This window comes from Danio rerio, chromosome 3 (genome assembly GCF_052040795.2).
Source record: "Danio rerio strain M-AB ecotype USA chromosome 3, GRCz13ab, whole genome shotgun sequence".
NCBI lineage: Eukaryota > Metazoa > Chordata > Actinopteri > Cypriniformes > Danionidae > Danio > Danio rerio.
Genome location: NC_141023.1, coordinates 22,558,603 through 22,577,983, shown reverse-complemented (window position 1 = coordinate 22,577,983; position 19,381 = coordinate 22,558,603). Strand labels below are relative to the sequence as shown.

The window sequence follows — 19,381 nt, the reverse complement described above, 5'->3', positions numbered from 1 at the left end:
AAAAGAGAATCATGTGTCAGAAGACTGGAGCCATGATATCGTTATTACACATTACAGTAGGTAGTCGTTTTAAAGTGTCTTTTCTTTACAATAACACCTTAAAAAAAACAACTTTCAAAAACTGCTAGTACCATACCATACCCCAGATATTGACTGCTTTAAATGAAAAAAGCTGCAAATGCTCAGCTTTTCTTATAATGCAGCAATTCTAAAACCTCAAAGTGACATTTAAATAGAAATGAAAGGCATTTCTGAGCATCCACACATTTGAAATATGTTGTCCTTAATATTACTCATAAAATGTCACAGGAACACTTTAGTTCAGCTACTACTGACCTATTACCTGCCTACTATTAGGATGTTAATGGTTTATTAGCACTTAAAAAATATCTTATTTAACATCCCTAATCCTACCCAATTCCTGAATATACCTTACTAACTTAATAAGCTGCTAATTGGTAGTTTATTGAGCTAATAGTCTTGATAATAGTGTGAATTGTATATAAAAATACACCTTGACCAATGTGACATTTGGTTGTACAAATTAAAGTAAATGACTTCATGCTATGCTGAATCTGCATCAAAATGTGTCAAATAGGAAATAGGTCTTTGGTAAGAAGGTTTCTAGCATATCGCCACCTAGGGTCAAGAGAAAAAAAAAACACCCAGATAAGTGACTAACCTTGTGTGTGCAGTGCACGCATGAGCAGGACTGTGAGCCTCTGGGGAAAAGTTATAGGAGGAAAAGCCGGGGTTGTTGTGCAGCTCAAGGTGTGGTGTTTTATTTGGGGAGAAATATCAGTCTGCCAGCTCAAAATACGCAACACTTATTTTAAGTATCAGACTGAAATGCAGCTAATTATCAAATAATCTTCAAAAGACCTGCATAATTACTTCCATTTGAATTCTTAATGACTTTACTTGCCAGCCGTTTCATTTGACTTATTTTACTGCATAATTTATTGTATTTATTTCTCCCATGAGGGAGAAAAACAGACCCAACCAAACCGGAACTAAAGTTATCATTCTGAAAAAAAGATTGATTGAAGGAATGATTGAACTTAAAAACTGAAACATAATTTACTGTTTACTTGTTTAAAACTTATTTGAGTTTACTTTATATGTTAAACACAAGAGAAGATTTTCTCAGGAAAACTGGAAGCCATTGACTTCCATAGTATTTGTTTTTCCGGCTATGAAAGTGAATGGTTACAGAAGGAAGAAACTCAAAAAGATTTGGAACCACTTGAGGGCATGTAAATAGTTAGTAAATTGGTTCAATTTTCCCCTAAAATAATAGTTGTGAACAGAATTTTAAGTAGGTCAAAGAATTTTTTACAAATTCAGCACTGAAGACTCACAAACATCAACACAAAGTGAACTGTTGAGTATTTGTCAATTCAACTCACCCTATTTAAATCTCAATCTACCACCTCACTTTTATCGATGTCTATTGTTATGCTGTGTATTTGTTCTTATAAATCTACAGTACACCCTGACAGATTTTCAGAGTGAATGTTGGTTTTTTGTTTTTTACTCTGCCCACAACCCTCTCTCTTTCTCTCTATGTGTCTCTGTTTTTCCATGACTCATGAAAGAACTCTGACGAATTACAGAGGTCTCAACAGATGGAAAAACTTCGCCATTATGACTGACCACAACCGCTGACCTGAAATCAGCTGTGCGCTCGTCTCGCATGCGCCTCAGTCACCCCACACTGATCCAACATCAGAGATAGCGCTGTTTTGACCCCCTCTATAGTTTTGACTGAAGTGTATGTGGAAAGTACAGTAGGAGGAGTGTAAAGCCTGTGTGAATCTCAGATTTGTCCCCCTGCTGGTGTTTATGTTGACACAACAAGGTTAAATGTTACTGTGCAACTCAAAAAAAAAGTTGTGAACAAAACAATGAGTACAAAAAAAAAAAAGAAAAAAAAAAGAAAAGCCAATTAAAAGCAAAACTGAATTCAAGTGAATGGGTTTGTGGATTTGACACTTCTATATGCAGGGATTTGTGCACTGACGTGTATAGTGAAGATTTAGGGTGGGCTTACTTTACAGACAGGCGGTCCCGATGTGCACCATGCAGGATTCTCACTGGCTGTTTTTTGACACCCACTAGATGATGAGCGCTTTCTGCTTCATCTGTTATTTCAGTTTTGAGTCTATGTTTTTTTTCCCTGCTCTCCCACACTCATTCTTTTGTTCCCATCTGTGAGCCAAAACAAAACTAAAACTCCCCCTGTCATTCACTGGGAGACTTACAATAAAGTTGGACTGTATAACATTTACAAATGCAGCAGGTCTGGAGAGGTAAAAATGAATTTGAAGTGTTTCATAATTTTTGTTAAAGTTATAAATATTCCTTTGGCTGATTATTGCATCATCTCAACATGCACAGCTGTGGTACAGTACCTACTGTATAAAAACTCAAGATTACTAGGGATGCTCCGATCAGGATTTTTGTAGCAGATACCAAGTACCGATATCTTGTCATGGCCGATACGATGCTTTAAGCTTTATATAACTTTAACACTGCATACAGCACATTTACCCTACAAGTACGATATTTAAGGAGAGATCTCTTCTTTCCTAAGAGAATAAATGAAGGATGTTGCATAAAATCCCCCAAACACGTCTCATAACTGTTTAGTGTGGACATGTCATGTTCAGAAGCAGCTTTACAGAAAATAAATAGATACAACAAATACAAAAAAATTGTAAGAAAAATGACTAACAAAGCAATTTAGAAACAAGAAGAATTCAACGACTCAATGAAGAAAAAGTTTGTAAGGTATATTTGGAGTATATGTTTGATATAGGTATATCAAACAATAGTAACTCCACTACAAATATCTGATCATTTCCTTCTGTCTCTCAACATCCACATTACTCCTGAGCCGCCACACACTCCTACACTGGTTACCTTTCGCAGAAACCTACGATCTCTCTCACCCAATAGACTATCCACCATTGTTTCAGACTCTCTTCCTCCATCTCGCAAACTCACTGCACTTGATTCGAACAGTGCCACTAATACACTCTGCTCCACACTAGCATCATGTCTAGACCGATTATGTCCTCTTGCATCCAGGCCAGCCCGTGCCAGTCCTCCTGCACCCTGCCTCTCGGATGCTCTCCGTGAGCATCGCTCAAAACTTCGGGCTGCGGAGAGAATTTGGCGGAAAACTAAAAATCCTGCACATCTCTTAACATACCAAACTCTTCTGTCCTCTTTCTCAGCTGAGGTTACTTCTGCAAAGCAGACGTATTACCGTCTGAAAATCAACAATGCCACTAATCCTCGCCTACTTTTTAAAACATTTTCCTCCCTCCTCTATCCTCCTCCTCCACCCGCATCCTCCACACTTACTACTGATGACTTTGCTACATTCTTCTGCACCAAAACTGCAAAAATCAGTGCTCAATTTGCTGCACCTACAACAAACACGCAAGATACAACACCAACACCACACACACTCACCTCTTTTTCTCAGCTCTCTGAGTCTGAGGTGTCCAAACTTGTGCTATCTAGCCATGCAACCACCTGTCCACTCGATCCCATTCCCTCTCATCTCTTGCAAGCCATCTCTCCTGCAGTCATACCAACACTGACTCACATAATTAACACATCTCTTGACTCTGGTTTATTCCCCACTACATTTAAGCAGGCTAGGGTAACCCCACTGCTAAAGAAACCCAACCTGGACCATACGCTACTTGAAAACTACAGACCAGTATCCCTGCTTCCATTCATGGCCAAGATTCTGGAGAAAGTAGTGTTCAATCAAGTCCTGGACTTTCTTACTCAAAACAATCTCATGGACAACAAGCAATCCGGCTTTAAGAAAGGCCACTCAACTGAGACTGCCCTGCTCTCGGTCGTGGAGGATCTCAGACTGGCTAAAGCAGACTCTAAATCATCAGTCCTCATTTTGCTGGACTTGTCAGCTGCTTTTGACACTGTCAACCACCAGATCCTGCTATCTACGCTTGAGTCACTGGGCGTTGCGGGCACTGTTATACAATGGTTCAGATCTTACCTCTCTGACAGGTCATTCAGGGTGTCTTGGAGGGGAGAGGTGTCCAACCTACAGCATCTAAACACTGGGGTACCTCAAGGCTCTGTTCTTGGGCCACTTCTCTTCTCCATCTACACATCATCTCTAGGACCAGTCATCCAGAGACATGGATTCTCCTACCACTGCTATGCTGATGATACCCAGCTATACCTCTCTTTTCATCCTGATGATCCCTCGGTTCCAGCTCGTATCTCAGCCTGCCTGTTGGATATTTCACACTGGATGAAAGATCATCATCTTCAGCTGAACCTCGCAAAAACGGAAATGCTTGTAGTTTCTGCCAACCCGACTCTACACCATAACTTTTCAATCCAGATGGATGGGGCAACCATTACTGCATCCAAAATGGTGAAAAGCCTTGGAGTAACGATTGATGACCAACTAAACTTCTCTGACCACATTTCTAGAACTGCTCGATCGTGCAGATTTGCACTCTATAACATCAGAAAGATCCGACCCTTCTTATCTGAACATGCAGCTCAACTCCTTGTTCAAGCTCTTGTTCTCTCCAAACTGGATTACTGCAACTCTCTACTAGCTGGGCTTCCAGCTAACTCTATCAAGCCTCTTCAACTGCTCCAGAATGCAGCAGCACGAGTTGTCTTCAATGAACCTAAACGAGCACATGTCACTCCGCTGCTAGTCCGTTTGCACTGGCTGCCAGTTGCTGCTCGCATCAAATTCAAAACTCTGATGTTTGCCTACAAAGTGACTTCTGGCCTAGCACCTTCTTATCTGCACTCACTTCTGCAGATCTATGTGCCCTCCAGAAACTTGCGTTCTGTGAATGAACGTCGCCTCGTGGTTCCATCCCAAAGAGGAAAAAAATCACTTTCGCGAACGCTCACGCTCAATCTGCCCAGTTGGTGGAATGAACTCCCTAACTGCATCAGAACAGCAGAGTCACTCGCTATTTTCAAGAAACGACTAAAAACTCAACTATTTAGTCTCCACTTCACTTCCTAATCTGCAATTGCCTATTTGAATATCACACTAACTGTACAAAAAAAAAAAAAAAAAAAAAAAAAATTACTAACACTTCCCTTCTTAGACTTTACAGACCTGAAACTTGCCTTTAGTACTTATTCATTGTTGCTCTTAGTGGTGTAAATTGCTTCCTTGTCCTCATTTGTAAGTCGCTTTGGATAAAAGCGTCTGCTAAATGACTAAATGTAAATGTAAATGTAAATTTGATGCATGAGAGCTTAAAATGCATCTTCCTCTGCTTGTAAACCACTAAACGAACACTTGCAATCAGTTCAATGTGATCAGCCAGATTAGCAAGTACCGATCAAAGTCAAAAAATGTGATTATTGGCCGATACCGATCCGCGGCTGACTGATCGGAGCATCCCTAATGATTACACCACTACAGAGATGACAAGGATTCCACAGTGCAGTAAATACTAGAGAAAAATGTTTTTCTACAAAGATTACGTTTTTAAAAATAAGTAACAATTCTTCATTTTGTATTAAATTCAAGCTAAAAAGTAAAGCTTAAACTTATCATTTATTTGAAATTGGATGTTTTGGAGCAGATATTAAAGTAATTTTCATGCATCATGGGACATTTTGCATTTACTGTTTCACCAGCAGATTCAAAATTTGATACCAAAGGTGTTAAAAGTGTTTTTAGTTATATACATATTTGGGATTTAGTTTTTTTTATTATTAGTTTCATTTAAAAAGATGCATTGATATTTCCGACTGCTCAAGCTTTATGTATCTCAGCTAACACTAAATTTACTTTTAAGGCCATAAATGGTCATAAGGTCTAAAATTCCTTTATTTATTGGTTTGGTTTCAATTTTAAAACTTTTATCCTCTGGATATTGTATGATCTGAGACAATGGCTGTGTCTGAAATCGCACACTTTCATACTAAATACAGTATTAGGCCTATGCTACAAACAGTATGCAAGCAGTGTAGCATGTCCAAATTCATAGAATTTGAAAAACAGTGTTAACCTAAAACTAGTAACCTACTACTTTTGGTGAGATTCTGAAGTGTGCATCCGATGGGCGCTACGCTATCCCATGATGCACTGCGAGAGAATTTATGAATGGGAGTAAAGTGACGCAACTGACGCAGGTAGACCACTTGATAATGAGAAACGGCAGATGTAGTATGTCCGAGTTCCATTAATACTACTCGCATACATACTATATAAAACATACTTTTCTAAGGTCGAGTCGTAAATTCAAATTTAAATGAAGCACCTAATGAATAGTAGGCGATTTTGGATGAAGTCAATGTTGTTAATTTGTTCAATGTAATACCTAAATATCTTTAAAATAATATATATATAAAAATAAACATGCATTAATTTCTTCAATACATTAAACACATTTATAATGCCAGAAATCTTAGAATATATTAACAAAATATGCTATGATTACAAACTCTGAAATTATATACTATTTTCATATGATATACAATTTATATCTAATATATTGTAAAATGATCATGGGAAGTACATGACCATAATTTTCAACATGTCCCTTAACCTAACAGCTGTGCCAGCATGCTTTAAAACCACCTCCATAGTGCCAGTGCTGAAACACTCTAGCACAACACGCCTATGTGACTACCGCCCTATAGCACACACACCCATCATCATGAAGTGCTTTGAGCGGTTGATCCAGGCATATCTGAAAGACTCTCTCCCCTCTACAATAAACCCACACCAGTTTGCCTACTGTGGCAACAGGACCATAGAAGATGCAGTCCCCATAGCACTGCACTCTGTACTCACAGACCTGGACAATAAAAACACTTATGCACGAATGCTGTTTGTTGATTACAGCTAAGCATTTAACACTGTCAAGTTAATGATCAAACTTACATATTTTCTTCTAATCAAGGCTTGCATATTAAGCTGGACAAATGTTTAACACTGAAAACAGTATGAAATATAAAACAAAAAGCAATTACTTGAATATAGTGAGACCACCCATAGCCTTAAAAGCAACAAGTTGACTTTGCATAAAAAAGAGATCACACCCATTTTAACTTGATACTGTTAAATTGACTTAGCTTAATTTTTATAATTCTGAACTTTTAAATTAATGTAATAAATTAGGATACGAACTTCATTTTAACACATTTACTCACTTTTAAGCAAATACAAGCAATCACTTTCCAGTGTTGAAAAATACTTGAAAATATTCACTATTGCACAAACTTTCGAATACAAGTCTTAGATGAATCTTATAAAACGTATCTATTTTATATAATATTCTTAACTTCAGATAAAGAAAATATTTTATTAATTATGAAAGCAATCTTTTAATCAAAAGTGACAGCAAAGGAAATCATTTTATACAAATTAGCATATTAAATATGGAATTACATTTTTAAATATCTTAAAATATTAAGTAATACTTTAAGATTAAAGTATTAAAAATAATTTAAAAAATCTTGCTGAGCCCAAAAACCCCAATCATTAACCCATTAACAAATGTCTTAAATAACATAAGCATAAAACAAACTTCACTGAAAAACATTACTAAATTAAAACAAATAATTTCAATTTTCTTTTAGTTTTAAGTTTGTTTTTTTAATCTATCACAGGTCAAAATTCTTAAATCAAGTGTAAACATCCATCTCTGCTAATCAATGATTTCAACTTCTTCCGTATCATATGTTTACACACACTATTGTTTGTCTGAACAACCTGACGTATATCATCTTTCTATCTCCGTCTCTTTTCCTCTGCAGCAGCTTATCTACTGCCACATCAACACTAGGAGTGTGTCAGAGTGTGAGAGAAGAGCGTAATGAAGGGGAAAAAGACTGTAGGGGGAGCAGATGTCCTGAAGTCGAACTCATAGAGGAGGAGTGAACACAAGACAGACACATGCCTTAACGGAGATTCTCTCCAGAAAGAGGTCAGGAGGAGGAGAGGGAAAAGATTTAAGGAAAGTGGAGTTAAAAGGTAAATAAACATTAGAACGATTTAAAAAAAAAAGTCTGTGCGCTCATCCTCTATAGTTCCCTGCTCATATCACACCACAAAATGTTCATTTTTGATGGAAGTTATACTCAGGAAGGAATAGCTTATTGCACACCACGTCTGAATCTCCTGACAAATTAATATAAAGTTAATTAGCCATTAGGTGGCGTCATGGTGGTGTAGTGGGTAGCAATATCATCTCACAGCAGGAAAAAAATCGCTGGTTAAAGCCTCGGCTGGGTCAGTTGGCATTTCTGTGTGGAGTTTGCATGTTCTGCCCGTGATTACATGGGTTTCCTCCGGGTGCTCCGGTTTCCCTCACAGTCCAAAGACATATGGTACAAGACAATTGAGTAATTGTCCCTAGTGTATGAGTGTGTGTGAGTTTATGGGTTTCCCAGTGATAGGTTGCAGCTGGAAGGGCATCCACTGAGTTAAACTTGCTGGATAAGTTGGTGTTTCATTCAATTGCGGCGACCCCAGATTAATAAAGGGACTAAGCCAAAAGAAAAATGAATTATTAATTAGCAATTAGTTTTCAGATTTGGCTTAGTCTCTGATTTATCAGAGGTTGTCACAGCAGAATGAAACGCAAACTATCCAACATAAGTTTTACAAAGTGGATGGCCTTCTAGCCGCAACCCATAAAAAGAAAACACCCATACACACATGCACTCATACACTACGGCCTATTGACCTTATTCTAAAATGCGGAAGTGCGCCTGTTTTCGCGATTGTCTTAGAACTTCCGATTCAGTCGCTTATGGGAGAAATGACTAGGAATAATAAACGGCAGAAAATGGCCAAACTACTTGCTCAACAAACAAATGTTTGCATGACTACACAGACCAAGTAGCATATTATAATAAGAAAATATTAAATTGCAACATCAAGCAGCGTAACGAGCAGTTGTTAACGTCAAAAAATGAATGGAAGTGAATGTGACCGGAAGTCGCGAGACAAAAAGATTCAAATGGCAGCGCCCGCTCGACAGCTGAGAATAAGATGAATTCAGTTTATTAAAATGGACTGTGGGGGAAATCGAAGCAAAACACCATACAGAAATGCCTAACTGACCCAGCTGAGGCTCGAACCAGCAACTTTCTTGCTGTGAGGCGATCATGATGTGGCTGCGCCATCATGACACTGTCACCCGACTCAGATATAATAATTGTTATTATTTTTAAAATTTTATAGAACACTTTAAAATTAAAAGCCCCTGGGGGTTATTACAAGACCAATAAACTTTTATGATAAAAATAATTATATTGTAATCAAGTTACCATATGGCCCTTAACCTAATAAAGGTTAATAATAATGGAAAATCATTCAATGATTGTGGGGAAAAAAACAGATCTTGTTTTGTTCTAATTATGTAAACATCTTGGAAAATGTGACAAAGACCATTTTGACATTTATTGCAATTGGATAATCAGATTTTTACTACAGTCCTAAATTAAACATTTGTTATAAGCATTAGTGTATAAAAGATTTCTTTTTAGGGGGTCAAGCGCGAAGCGCTGAAACCCTATTGTATTTGTTAAAGTTTTTATTATTATTATTATTATTCTGCCGAAGTCACTATTGCCCAGACCAAACCGTAAGTCCGAGAGAGCTGAAACTTGGCCAGATTGTAGTACTCCGGTACACTACATCCTCACCAAAGATCAGCCAAATCGGACCATAGGTGGCGCTATGGCGCCAAAAACCAATATTTTGGACATTTTTGACCGCTGTTCGTTCACCGTTTGTCGTAGACTCAAAAACTTTACATTTTTTCAATCCTTGGGTTAGCCCGAACAAAAGTGTATAGCAGAACTTTTTGCTCTACGACGCACCGTTTTCCCGCTACATCGCCATTTGTCCGAAACCTACTTTTACGAACTAGTCCTAGGTTTATCACTCAATCTGAACCAAACCAGCTCTCAAATGTTCTCTGGACACTGAATATCGATAATTATCAAAAAAAAGTTGAAATTTTTATTCTCGCGCGAAACAGTACACAAAAATGTTTGATGCTAATTGAAGCTAAATCCTAATTGCAGCTATAACTTTTGAATGGAATAAGATATCATCACCAAACTTGTAACACATATGTATAACGTCAACTTGAGGTCACAGTGCAAAACTCACATACTTTAACCACATGGTGGCGCTATAAAGCTAAAAAAACATAAAAATTGCTCTAACCTTACAGCCATTAGTCCAATCAGCTTGAAATTTGGCATGCAGTGTCTTTGACCAAGTTGTCATAACATACTATAAGGACATTGGCATACCTCAAAAAACATGGCCGCCATTGGCCAATTAAAATTGAGCAGCCATTTAACAGGGTTAACGATGAGTGATCGGAACGAAACTCGCTGGGCATGTTCGACTCACGGTCCTAGAGGTCCGTAAGAATATTGAAAGAAATCGGCCACTAGGGGGCGATATTACATATTTTTACTGTGTAATAGGTTGTGTATTACACAACCTTTTGCGCAACCACACAAAATACATATCATATGATAGGCCTGCTCCTACCGAACAGTTTGACACTCAAACCACTGCTGTCACTCGCACCGTTTATTAAATATTCATCAACATATGAAAAACCTACTTTTGCGAACTAGTCCCTGGTTTTTCACTCAATCGCAACGAAACCAGTGTTGTTAGAATCTCTGGACTGTGTAGATCAATAATTATCAAAAAAAGTTGAACTTTTCACTTTGGCTAGCTGTAACAGGCTAATTTAAGAAAGGGGCGTGTCCACACAAACCTACATGCCTGTAAACCAATAAGGAAAGCCCAAAACAACACAGAAATTGGTGAGCACATGTGGCATATCAACGAGATGAAACTTGCAAAATTTTGTGAAGATCAAACCATAGGTGGCGCTATAATAGCAAAAATAGTCTTTAAATAATGCTAAATCGCTTAAAAATAAAGTAAATTTGCTTCATTTACACACTATTTCACAAAAAACACTTAATCTACATATCATATGATAGGTCTGCTTATACTGAACAGTTTGAGACTAAAACCACTGCTGTCACTCACACCGTTCATTAAAAAAACATCAATATAAACAAAACCTACTTTTGCGAACTAGTCCCTGGTTTTTAGCTCTATCGCAACGAAACCAGTGTTGTATGAACCTCTGGACTGAGTAGATCAATAATTATCAAAAAAAAGTTGAACTTTCCATTTTAGATAGCTGTAACAGGCTCATTAACAAAAGGGGCGTGTCTACACGAACCTACATGCCTGTAAACCAATAAGGAAAACCGAAAACATCACAGAAATTGGTGAGCAGATGTGGCATATCAATGTGAATAAACATGCAAAATTTTGTGGAGATCGGGCTATAGGTGGCGCTATTATAGTGGAAATGGTTCTAAAAACATGCTAAAATGGCTTAAAAATGAAGTAAATGTGCTTCATTTACACAGTTATCACTGAAATGATTTATAAGTTATTTTTTCTGTCCATCTTGGATGTTTAAAGGTCTCAAAAACACATTTTCAATATTCTATCATTTTAGCCACTATAACACAGACTTTTAACTGTCACCTACCATTTCTAACCACTAGATGTCACCACAAGACCACTTATTTATTGTTCAAAACATTTGCATACCTTTGTTGTTTTACATTTCTTGAGTTTAAAGTCAGGGAAATTGCATTTAGGATCATTCTGAATCACATTTTGACCTGATGTAAACACTGTTATGCATTAAACATCTAATTTGGTCCCAGTTAACCTCTTCATAATAATTCTAATAGGTAAGCTGGTTCTATGATTAAACACATTGTTTTAAAACATATGTAAAGAAAATCACAACTGTGGCTTCTAGATGGCAGTAACAGAGCACTTGATGTTTATTTTACTGCCCTATAGCAAAGAATGTAATGTAATGTTATGTAATGCATTCTGAATCCCAAACTGACATGGCATGAACACAGTTAATGCATTTAAGATCAAATTTAGTCAAAGCTTGTCACACTTTTTACTCTGTAGATTTTTAATTATTTTAATAAAATACAAAATTTTAATTTTATATAGTTAGAACATGCTCAATTATAGAAGGGATATGTTTATGCACACCTAAATGGCTGTAATCACATAAATAAATTACACCGTGGCCACTAGATGGCAGTAGGAGATCACTAATAGCTTATTCACTGCTCTTTTGTCATTTTTATTAAGAAGAGCTAAAATAGCCATAACTCATAAATGAATTAAAATATCTTCACCAAACTTGTTACACATAAGCTTAGAATATTTCAGTCTAAGCTCATAGCATAAAACTCGTAGACAATGGCCACATGATGGCGCTATACATTGTAAAATCACTGTATCTGAGTAACCATTTATCTGATTAACTAGAAATTTTACATGCCGTGTCTTTGTCTAAGGTGCCATGACTCGATCTACACATTATATCTTAGGGCTGCTTATACTGAACGCTTTGACATTAAAAGCGGTCACTCGAAATGTTCATTAAAAATTTGTCAATATGTAAAAATCGAAGTTGCTTCTCTGGAGTGTTTAATCAAACATTTGTTAGCTCAATCTATAAACTTTACCACTCTAATCGTATATTTCGTTGTCGAATAAACTACTTACAGGCGTCCTAACTGCTATATGACCTTACCCTGCTAAACTGCTTGACCCCCGTTAATTGCTGCTTGCAGCTATATTTTTAATTTGTTTTTCTCAACATTAAAACAAGACATCTATACATTTATTCTTTATTTGCTTGTTTATTTAACAGGGACAATACACTTGACATTGTTATACAAAGATAACCGATGTTGTGTACTGGTTAGGCTTTACATTATAAAAAAGATCTGAGCATCTGAGCATAACATTAAAACAAAATGACTCCAGGACATGCAAAACTTAAAAACAAACACAACATAAAAAAAGAAAGTTAAAATAATATAATTATTTACATACAATATCAAGAGTAATTTACTATTTAACCTTGATGTTTGATTTAAGTTGTATTCGGCTGTCAGGTCTACTTGGTTGCATCTAGTCTATATCTAGTGTTGATGCTATGAGTTTGGGCAAATAAACATGATCCTTTCCATTCTTCCTTCGAAATACTTTCCTGGAGATCATTTTCTCATGCAGAAAGAGAAGATAGAGAATTTTCTTTGGCCCCTCTAGAAGTAAATTATAAAATGAGGAAATGTTGCCCCTGCTGTATAAATGCTCTAAGGTGCGATTCTCAATGCTCGACAGTAAAGGTTCTGTATAAAAATGATCAAAGAGCAGTATCAACAGATATTAAGCAGACAGTTTACTAATATTCAAATATACCATCAAAATAAAGTGTTACCAAAAAGTCATTTAATAACCCCCAGTTTCACACTACAGTTTTTAAAATAAGTGCCTTAACGATCTGTTAAACGATCATGTGAAAGTTAAAACTGCAGTAATTATGCTGAAAATTCAGTTTTATTTGATTATAACAGGCAGTGTTTTTAGTTAGACGAAGCCTTCCATCATCATCAATGTGCAAAAGACTTCAGCTCTGCGTGGCATCTCTACTTGCACACTAACAGTCTTTCTGTGAGTCCCAGAAAAAGGAAAATCTCACACACAAACAGGAGAGGGGGACAGAGATTAGCTGCACGCGCACACACACACACACACACATACATACATACATACATACACAAACGGACATCACGTAAACAAACCCACAAACCTCACAGAGGAAAGACGAGAGGCTGGACAAAAGCAAAATGGAGAAAGTGGAGAAAGAAAAAGAAGATGTGGGTTTAAACTGACATAAAAACCAAGAACCAAAAACCTGACATAAGAAACCAAGCTAAATATGAATGACACAATTAAGAAAGTGATGCTGAAGAGGAGGAGAGAATATGAGATTTTAAATGTATCTTACTGTTTCTGTTTGAAGATTCAAATCTTGCTGCTTGTCCAACCACAAGTCTGGAAAAACACTCCATGGAATCTGTGAAGAAAGAAATACAGATGAATAATAATAAAAAAAAATTATTAAAACAATACAATTGTTAAAGTTCTGACACAAATAATTCAGGTTCAGCTGTCTTTCTAGTTCACTAAGCGAATGCAAGTTAACTTATGATTAAGTGGACTGCTAATGAGTCAAAAAATAAAAAGGGGTTTTAAAGTTTCAAATTTGCTAGTGTGAAAAGTGCGAGGAAGCCACCATACGTACTCTCACTAAAATACTCAATGACATAAATAAAATACCAGTTTCCTGCCTGAGGTTACAGTGTCATCCTATACCTTCTTCAGTGACAAAAGACATTTGCTATACCCAGGAGTAATACTAAACATTATGAACTCTCCTTTTTCCCTCGTGCTCTAAAATTGTTGTATAGATAACTTATCATTTATAGCAGTGTTTCTTAACCATGTTCCTGGAGGACCACCAAAACTGCATGTTTTGGATGTCTTTTTTGTCTGTCACTCCCATTACAGGTCTTTCAGTCTCTGCTAATGAGCTGATGATCAGGTGTGTTCGGTTAAGGGGACATAGTAAATGTACCGAGCTGGTGGTCCTTCAGGAATGTGGTTGAGAAAACACTGATTATAGTGTTTGATGTTTTTTAGTTGTTGTTTTTACTTTGTTTATCATGTTATATATTAGTGTTTTGATTAGTCAAATATTGTTTTGAGTGTGTGTTTGACGCATTTCAGGGAATTGTGCTGCAATACCCTGTCCTGTCGAATTTTAATTAAATTAAAGTAAATAATGTGAATAATAATGTCAAAAGTATTTATTTAAAGATCATAGTGCCACCACAAATACGAACTCATTTTAAATTTTAAATTTTGACACTAGCCTTCAAACAAGGTATATGGCAATATGTTGTATCATTGAAAATATTATCAAATTTAATATGACCACTTATTCTTTTATTAATTTTACCAAGTACAGTTCAGAATGAATATAATGACCAATGTTTACATGGACAAATCAGATAAACCGAATGGTGAAACATTTTTTCACACATATACTTTTTTACACAAATGTTATTCTGAACAAATTAAAACACTTTGCTTGCATTTAATATGCTTTATACTGCTTGTATTCTGTAAAAACCTGGACTGTGAATGAAATTCAATCATTTGAATCACACTTACAATCAATATTACACTAATCAAAATCAATTGCACAATCAAATACAAAGACACCAACTGAGCCAAGTCCAGAACTGATTCATTACAATTCTCTTTAATTGTCATTTAAGAAATTCCAGCATGTAAATCCCACAAACAGCCAAACTTATCTTTACATCTTAAATGGTTTGTAAGTGGAGGTGTTGAGGTTTGGTGATATAGGATAGCACCTTTAAATCTCCTCTTTCACACTGTGCTTTTCTGTGAAGCAGTGTACTTGCCTCTACCTGCCTGCAGCATAACTCAAGTGCCTTCATTCCTTCTCTCTCTGCTCAACTTCAGCTTTAATAGAGCTCCAATTTCACTTACAAACTGCTGGGAAAAACAGTTCAGGAACAGCATAATTAAAGGAAAAGTCGATTCTTGTTCTCAACTCAATTTATGACATCAAAACTTAATGTCAGACTTTCAATCATCAGACTGAAAACTGAAATTAACCAAAAATCTATTAATTTTCATTCATGAAACAAACTCAAACGTTTATGTTTATTGTTTGAAACACATTTTTTTGAGTATTTTTGAGGACAACTTAAAAGTTTTATGTTCAATCCATTTAAATATGTGCTAATTTAATTCCTTCATGTTGCCATGATGAGTCCTAAAAATATTGTGAACATTTTAAAATAATAATAATTTGGAAAGGGAAATGTAAAAAAGAAAAGAACGCCTAAATTGGAGAGGGGTCTGGCTGCAGACCTGGTGCAGTGCAATCTGGGGTGCATCCAATGCTTTTTAATGAGCTCACCTAATCCCACCCCTAACCCTACCCGTCACAGTGACGTCACTAGCTCCATTTGAGTGCATTGTCTGACATTGCATCGCTGAGTGATGCAGTCTCAGCTTGCATCATAAAGGCTGCATCCAGATACTTTTGGACTAACCTTCAGGTCATCATAGATGTATATGTATTTCAGAAACACAATTGTCTAAATCTAAACTTATCTAATCTAAAATACTATTAAAAATGTCAACAAAACTTACTTAGTAAGATTTTTCAAGTCAAAAGTTAACTCAAAAGGTAACTCAAAATGTAAATCAATAACAAAAATACAAAAATGACAAACTGTCATTTCAAAGCTGCTAGAAGCATGCTATTTAAAGAGATGATGCAAATTAAGAGATGATTTTCATTTATGAGTGAACTACTCCTTTAAATAGGACAGCCAAGAATAAAAGAAGCTTTGGAAGAGAAAACCGACACAAAAAGTGCAATCTCTTCTTCTCCTCCAGACTTTCTGACATTCCTTACTGGGCTTTGGAAAGGAGGATGATGATCTTCCCACCTTCCTCTCTCCTCAGCTTTCTTCCTCTGCCTGAAATCTAAACAGTTTTGGAAGGCTATTCTGCACTGTCAATTCAACTGACATGATAAAAGCGAGTGTTTTTCATCGCTCATTAACTATAAACAGTATCAATTAACTCATTTACCCATATCTTGTAGTATTTTTTGCTTTATTTATACTTTCAAATTGCATTCTTAATACCTTGTGCTGTGCTCCAGTAACTTGCGACATTGTAAAAAAACTCCAGTTTAACGAAGGTAAGTTAATTCACATATTAGTTTTTTCAAACAATACATTGTAGAAAAAAAATATTAACTTAAAGGCTAAATAAATAGCCCTCTTGTGAGATTTAGATTTAGAACTGCTGTTTAACAGTTTAGAAACGCATTGTATAATTAGGCAAATGACACTAATTAGGCAAGTTAAAAAACAAAAGGGGCTTGTTCTGTAGCCAATCGAAAAAAAAAAAACAATTAGCATCGTTTGCCTAAAATATATATATTTTTATATATTTCTATATTTATACAACAGTTCTGTCTGGTTCTCGAATCTAATTTGCTGATACCCGTAATATATTGAAGTAATATCAGCACCCGTACATCCTCTTTATCCTTTGTGTATTATTACGCCCACATACAGCCAGCAAAAAGCAGACACTACAGATCTAAAGTTTAAAAGATGCTTGCTCAGCTGTTTAACTATCAGCTTATGATTTGAATCCAATGCGGAAGAAAGTAGTTCCTTATACAAAAGGGTTTTTGAGACCCTACATGTTTGATTTTGTTTTTCTATTCACAATTATGTCGTCACTGTTTTATAAACGCAATTTCACATTGTTAGCAGTACGATATGGCTGTGCATCAGCACTGGTGGGGGCACTAAGGCACTCGGCCTGTGGCCTCGTGCTAACGCACGCCTCCCACTAGTGCTGCTATATAGCCATATCGCACTGCTTCTAGTGTGATATTGCTCATATATATATATATATATATATATGGAGACTAATAATAGGAAATAAAGGGGCTAATAAAAAAAACCTATATATACTGTGGACATGTACTCTGTTAAACATCACCTGCAAAACAAATTAAAAATTAAGCAAGTTTACAAGAGGATGAATAAGTTTTTCTTCAACAGTGTAAACCAGGGGTATCCAAACTTGGTCCTGAGGGCCAGTGTGCAGAAAGAGCTTGATTAGCTGGTTTAGGTGTGTTTAATTGGGGTCTGAACTAAAATATGCAGGACACTGGCCCTCCAGGACGGAATTTCAGCACCCCTGGTATAAACTAACAATTACAGGGAAGGTTTGTGTACCGTGATTCACATGGGCGAACCAGATAATAAATCATTTCAAAATCCTATAAATGTCAATAAAAGTCACTTAAACTGCAAAGTTACATTTTCAACATCAAACACTTGCTGAGCAGAAACCAAGCTCACATAAAGCAGTCTGTGTGTTTAATCTTCATATTCTTTCACAGACCTGAATCAGTATAGTGAAGACAGACTGTGTTCCTATTATACAACACACATCTGATCCAACATCAACATACTATTTGTTTAACACAGGCAATGCTTTATAAATAATCACCAGGCTGGCAGGAAAGAGAAGCCGTCTTATTTTTGGCTGAAATAACAAAATCCAGCACCTGTGATATAATAAAAATACTTCAAATCACCATGCAGAGATTCAAACCCCACTACAATCTAACATTGCCAATGTAGTAGCCGGTTCCCAGCCTTTTATTGATGTTTATATTTTAATAATAGCACCGTTTTAAAATGACTAAAATGTCACAAGGTCTAATTAACAGATCTGAAACTGAAAGAAAAGTCTGAAAATAACTTATTTTGAGCTACAACAGTGAATCCAGATCACGCAGGATGACTGACACCCTCTACTGGCATGACCACAAAATCACTCTCAGGCACACACATGAATTTAGAGAAATGAAGAGGCCTAATCTGACATTTTAACAGCTGAAAAAATATAGAATATAAAGGGGCCTTATCTGAAATCAACACTTTTGCGCTGAGGTTTTTCCACACATGCAGGTCTACTCTGTATATCAAGATTTCTACTAAATCCTGACATTTCAGATGTCAGCCAAAGAGTTCTTTATCATGTTTGAGGGGTTAAAAACTGATCTGAACAACTGATGCATTATTGACATGGGCAGAATTGAAAAGAGAGACAGAAGAAGAGGAGATACTGTATATGGCTGACAAACTGAAAAGAAAAAAGCAAGATCATAAAACGTGAGGATCAAAATAACTAAAATATTGAATAATCAAAAACAATTTAATATCAATATGATTGAATTGTTTATGACTTTTGAGCAATATGTGGAGCAGCCAGAGTGGACAATGGCACATAAAGTTTGATGTCAGTGAATCTCATAGCTGTCCAAAGATACAGCCTCAGATGTTTGACATCATGCTATCAAATTCATTTATGCAAAAAAAAAAGCAACATCCAATCAGACACCCACAGGAAACTGACTGCTGTCAAATCAATAGAAACACAATGCTGAAGAGCTGAATTAGACAGATATAACCAGAACAACAGTTGCTCAACTTGCTCCCGTCATCTATCATCCAACAATCCACACCCATTAAACTCATTGACATACGCGCGCACACACACACACACACACACACACACACACACACACACACACACACACACACACACACACACACACACACACACACACACACACACACACACACACACACACACACACACACACACACACACACACACACACACACACACACACACACACACACACACACACACACACACACACACACACACACACAAACACACACACACACACACACACACACACACACACACACACACACACACTACTGTGGCCCACAGGCATCA

The 19,381-nt window shown here is 36.5% G+C and overlaps 1 protein-coding gene across 20 annotated transcripts in view; it reads right to left on the bottom strand.

Annotated features, from left to right (window-relative positions):
• LOC147845615 (uncharacterized) overlaps window positions 1-19,381 on the bottom strand; it is a 123,625-nt gene that overhangs the window by 91,110 nt on the left and 13,134 nt on the right. For 16 of the 20 annotated variants that reach the window (XR_015480717.1, XR_015480719.1, XR_015480718.1 and 13 more), the window contains exon 2: window positions 13,938-14,006. Coding sequence is in view for 15 of the 20 variants with exons in the window: in XM_087244337.1 (XP_087100463.1) it covers window positions 13,938-14,006 (69 nt within the window). In the remaining 5 variants the exon portion in view is untranslated. Of the gene's footprint in view, window positions 1-13,937; window positions 14,007-15,423; window positions 15,518-19,381 lie in introns of those variants that run through there. The other 4 variants (XR_015480720.1, XM_087244350.1, XR_015480721.1 and 1 more) reach the window with 2 other exon arrangements.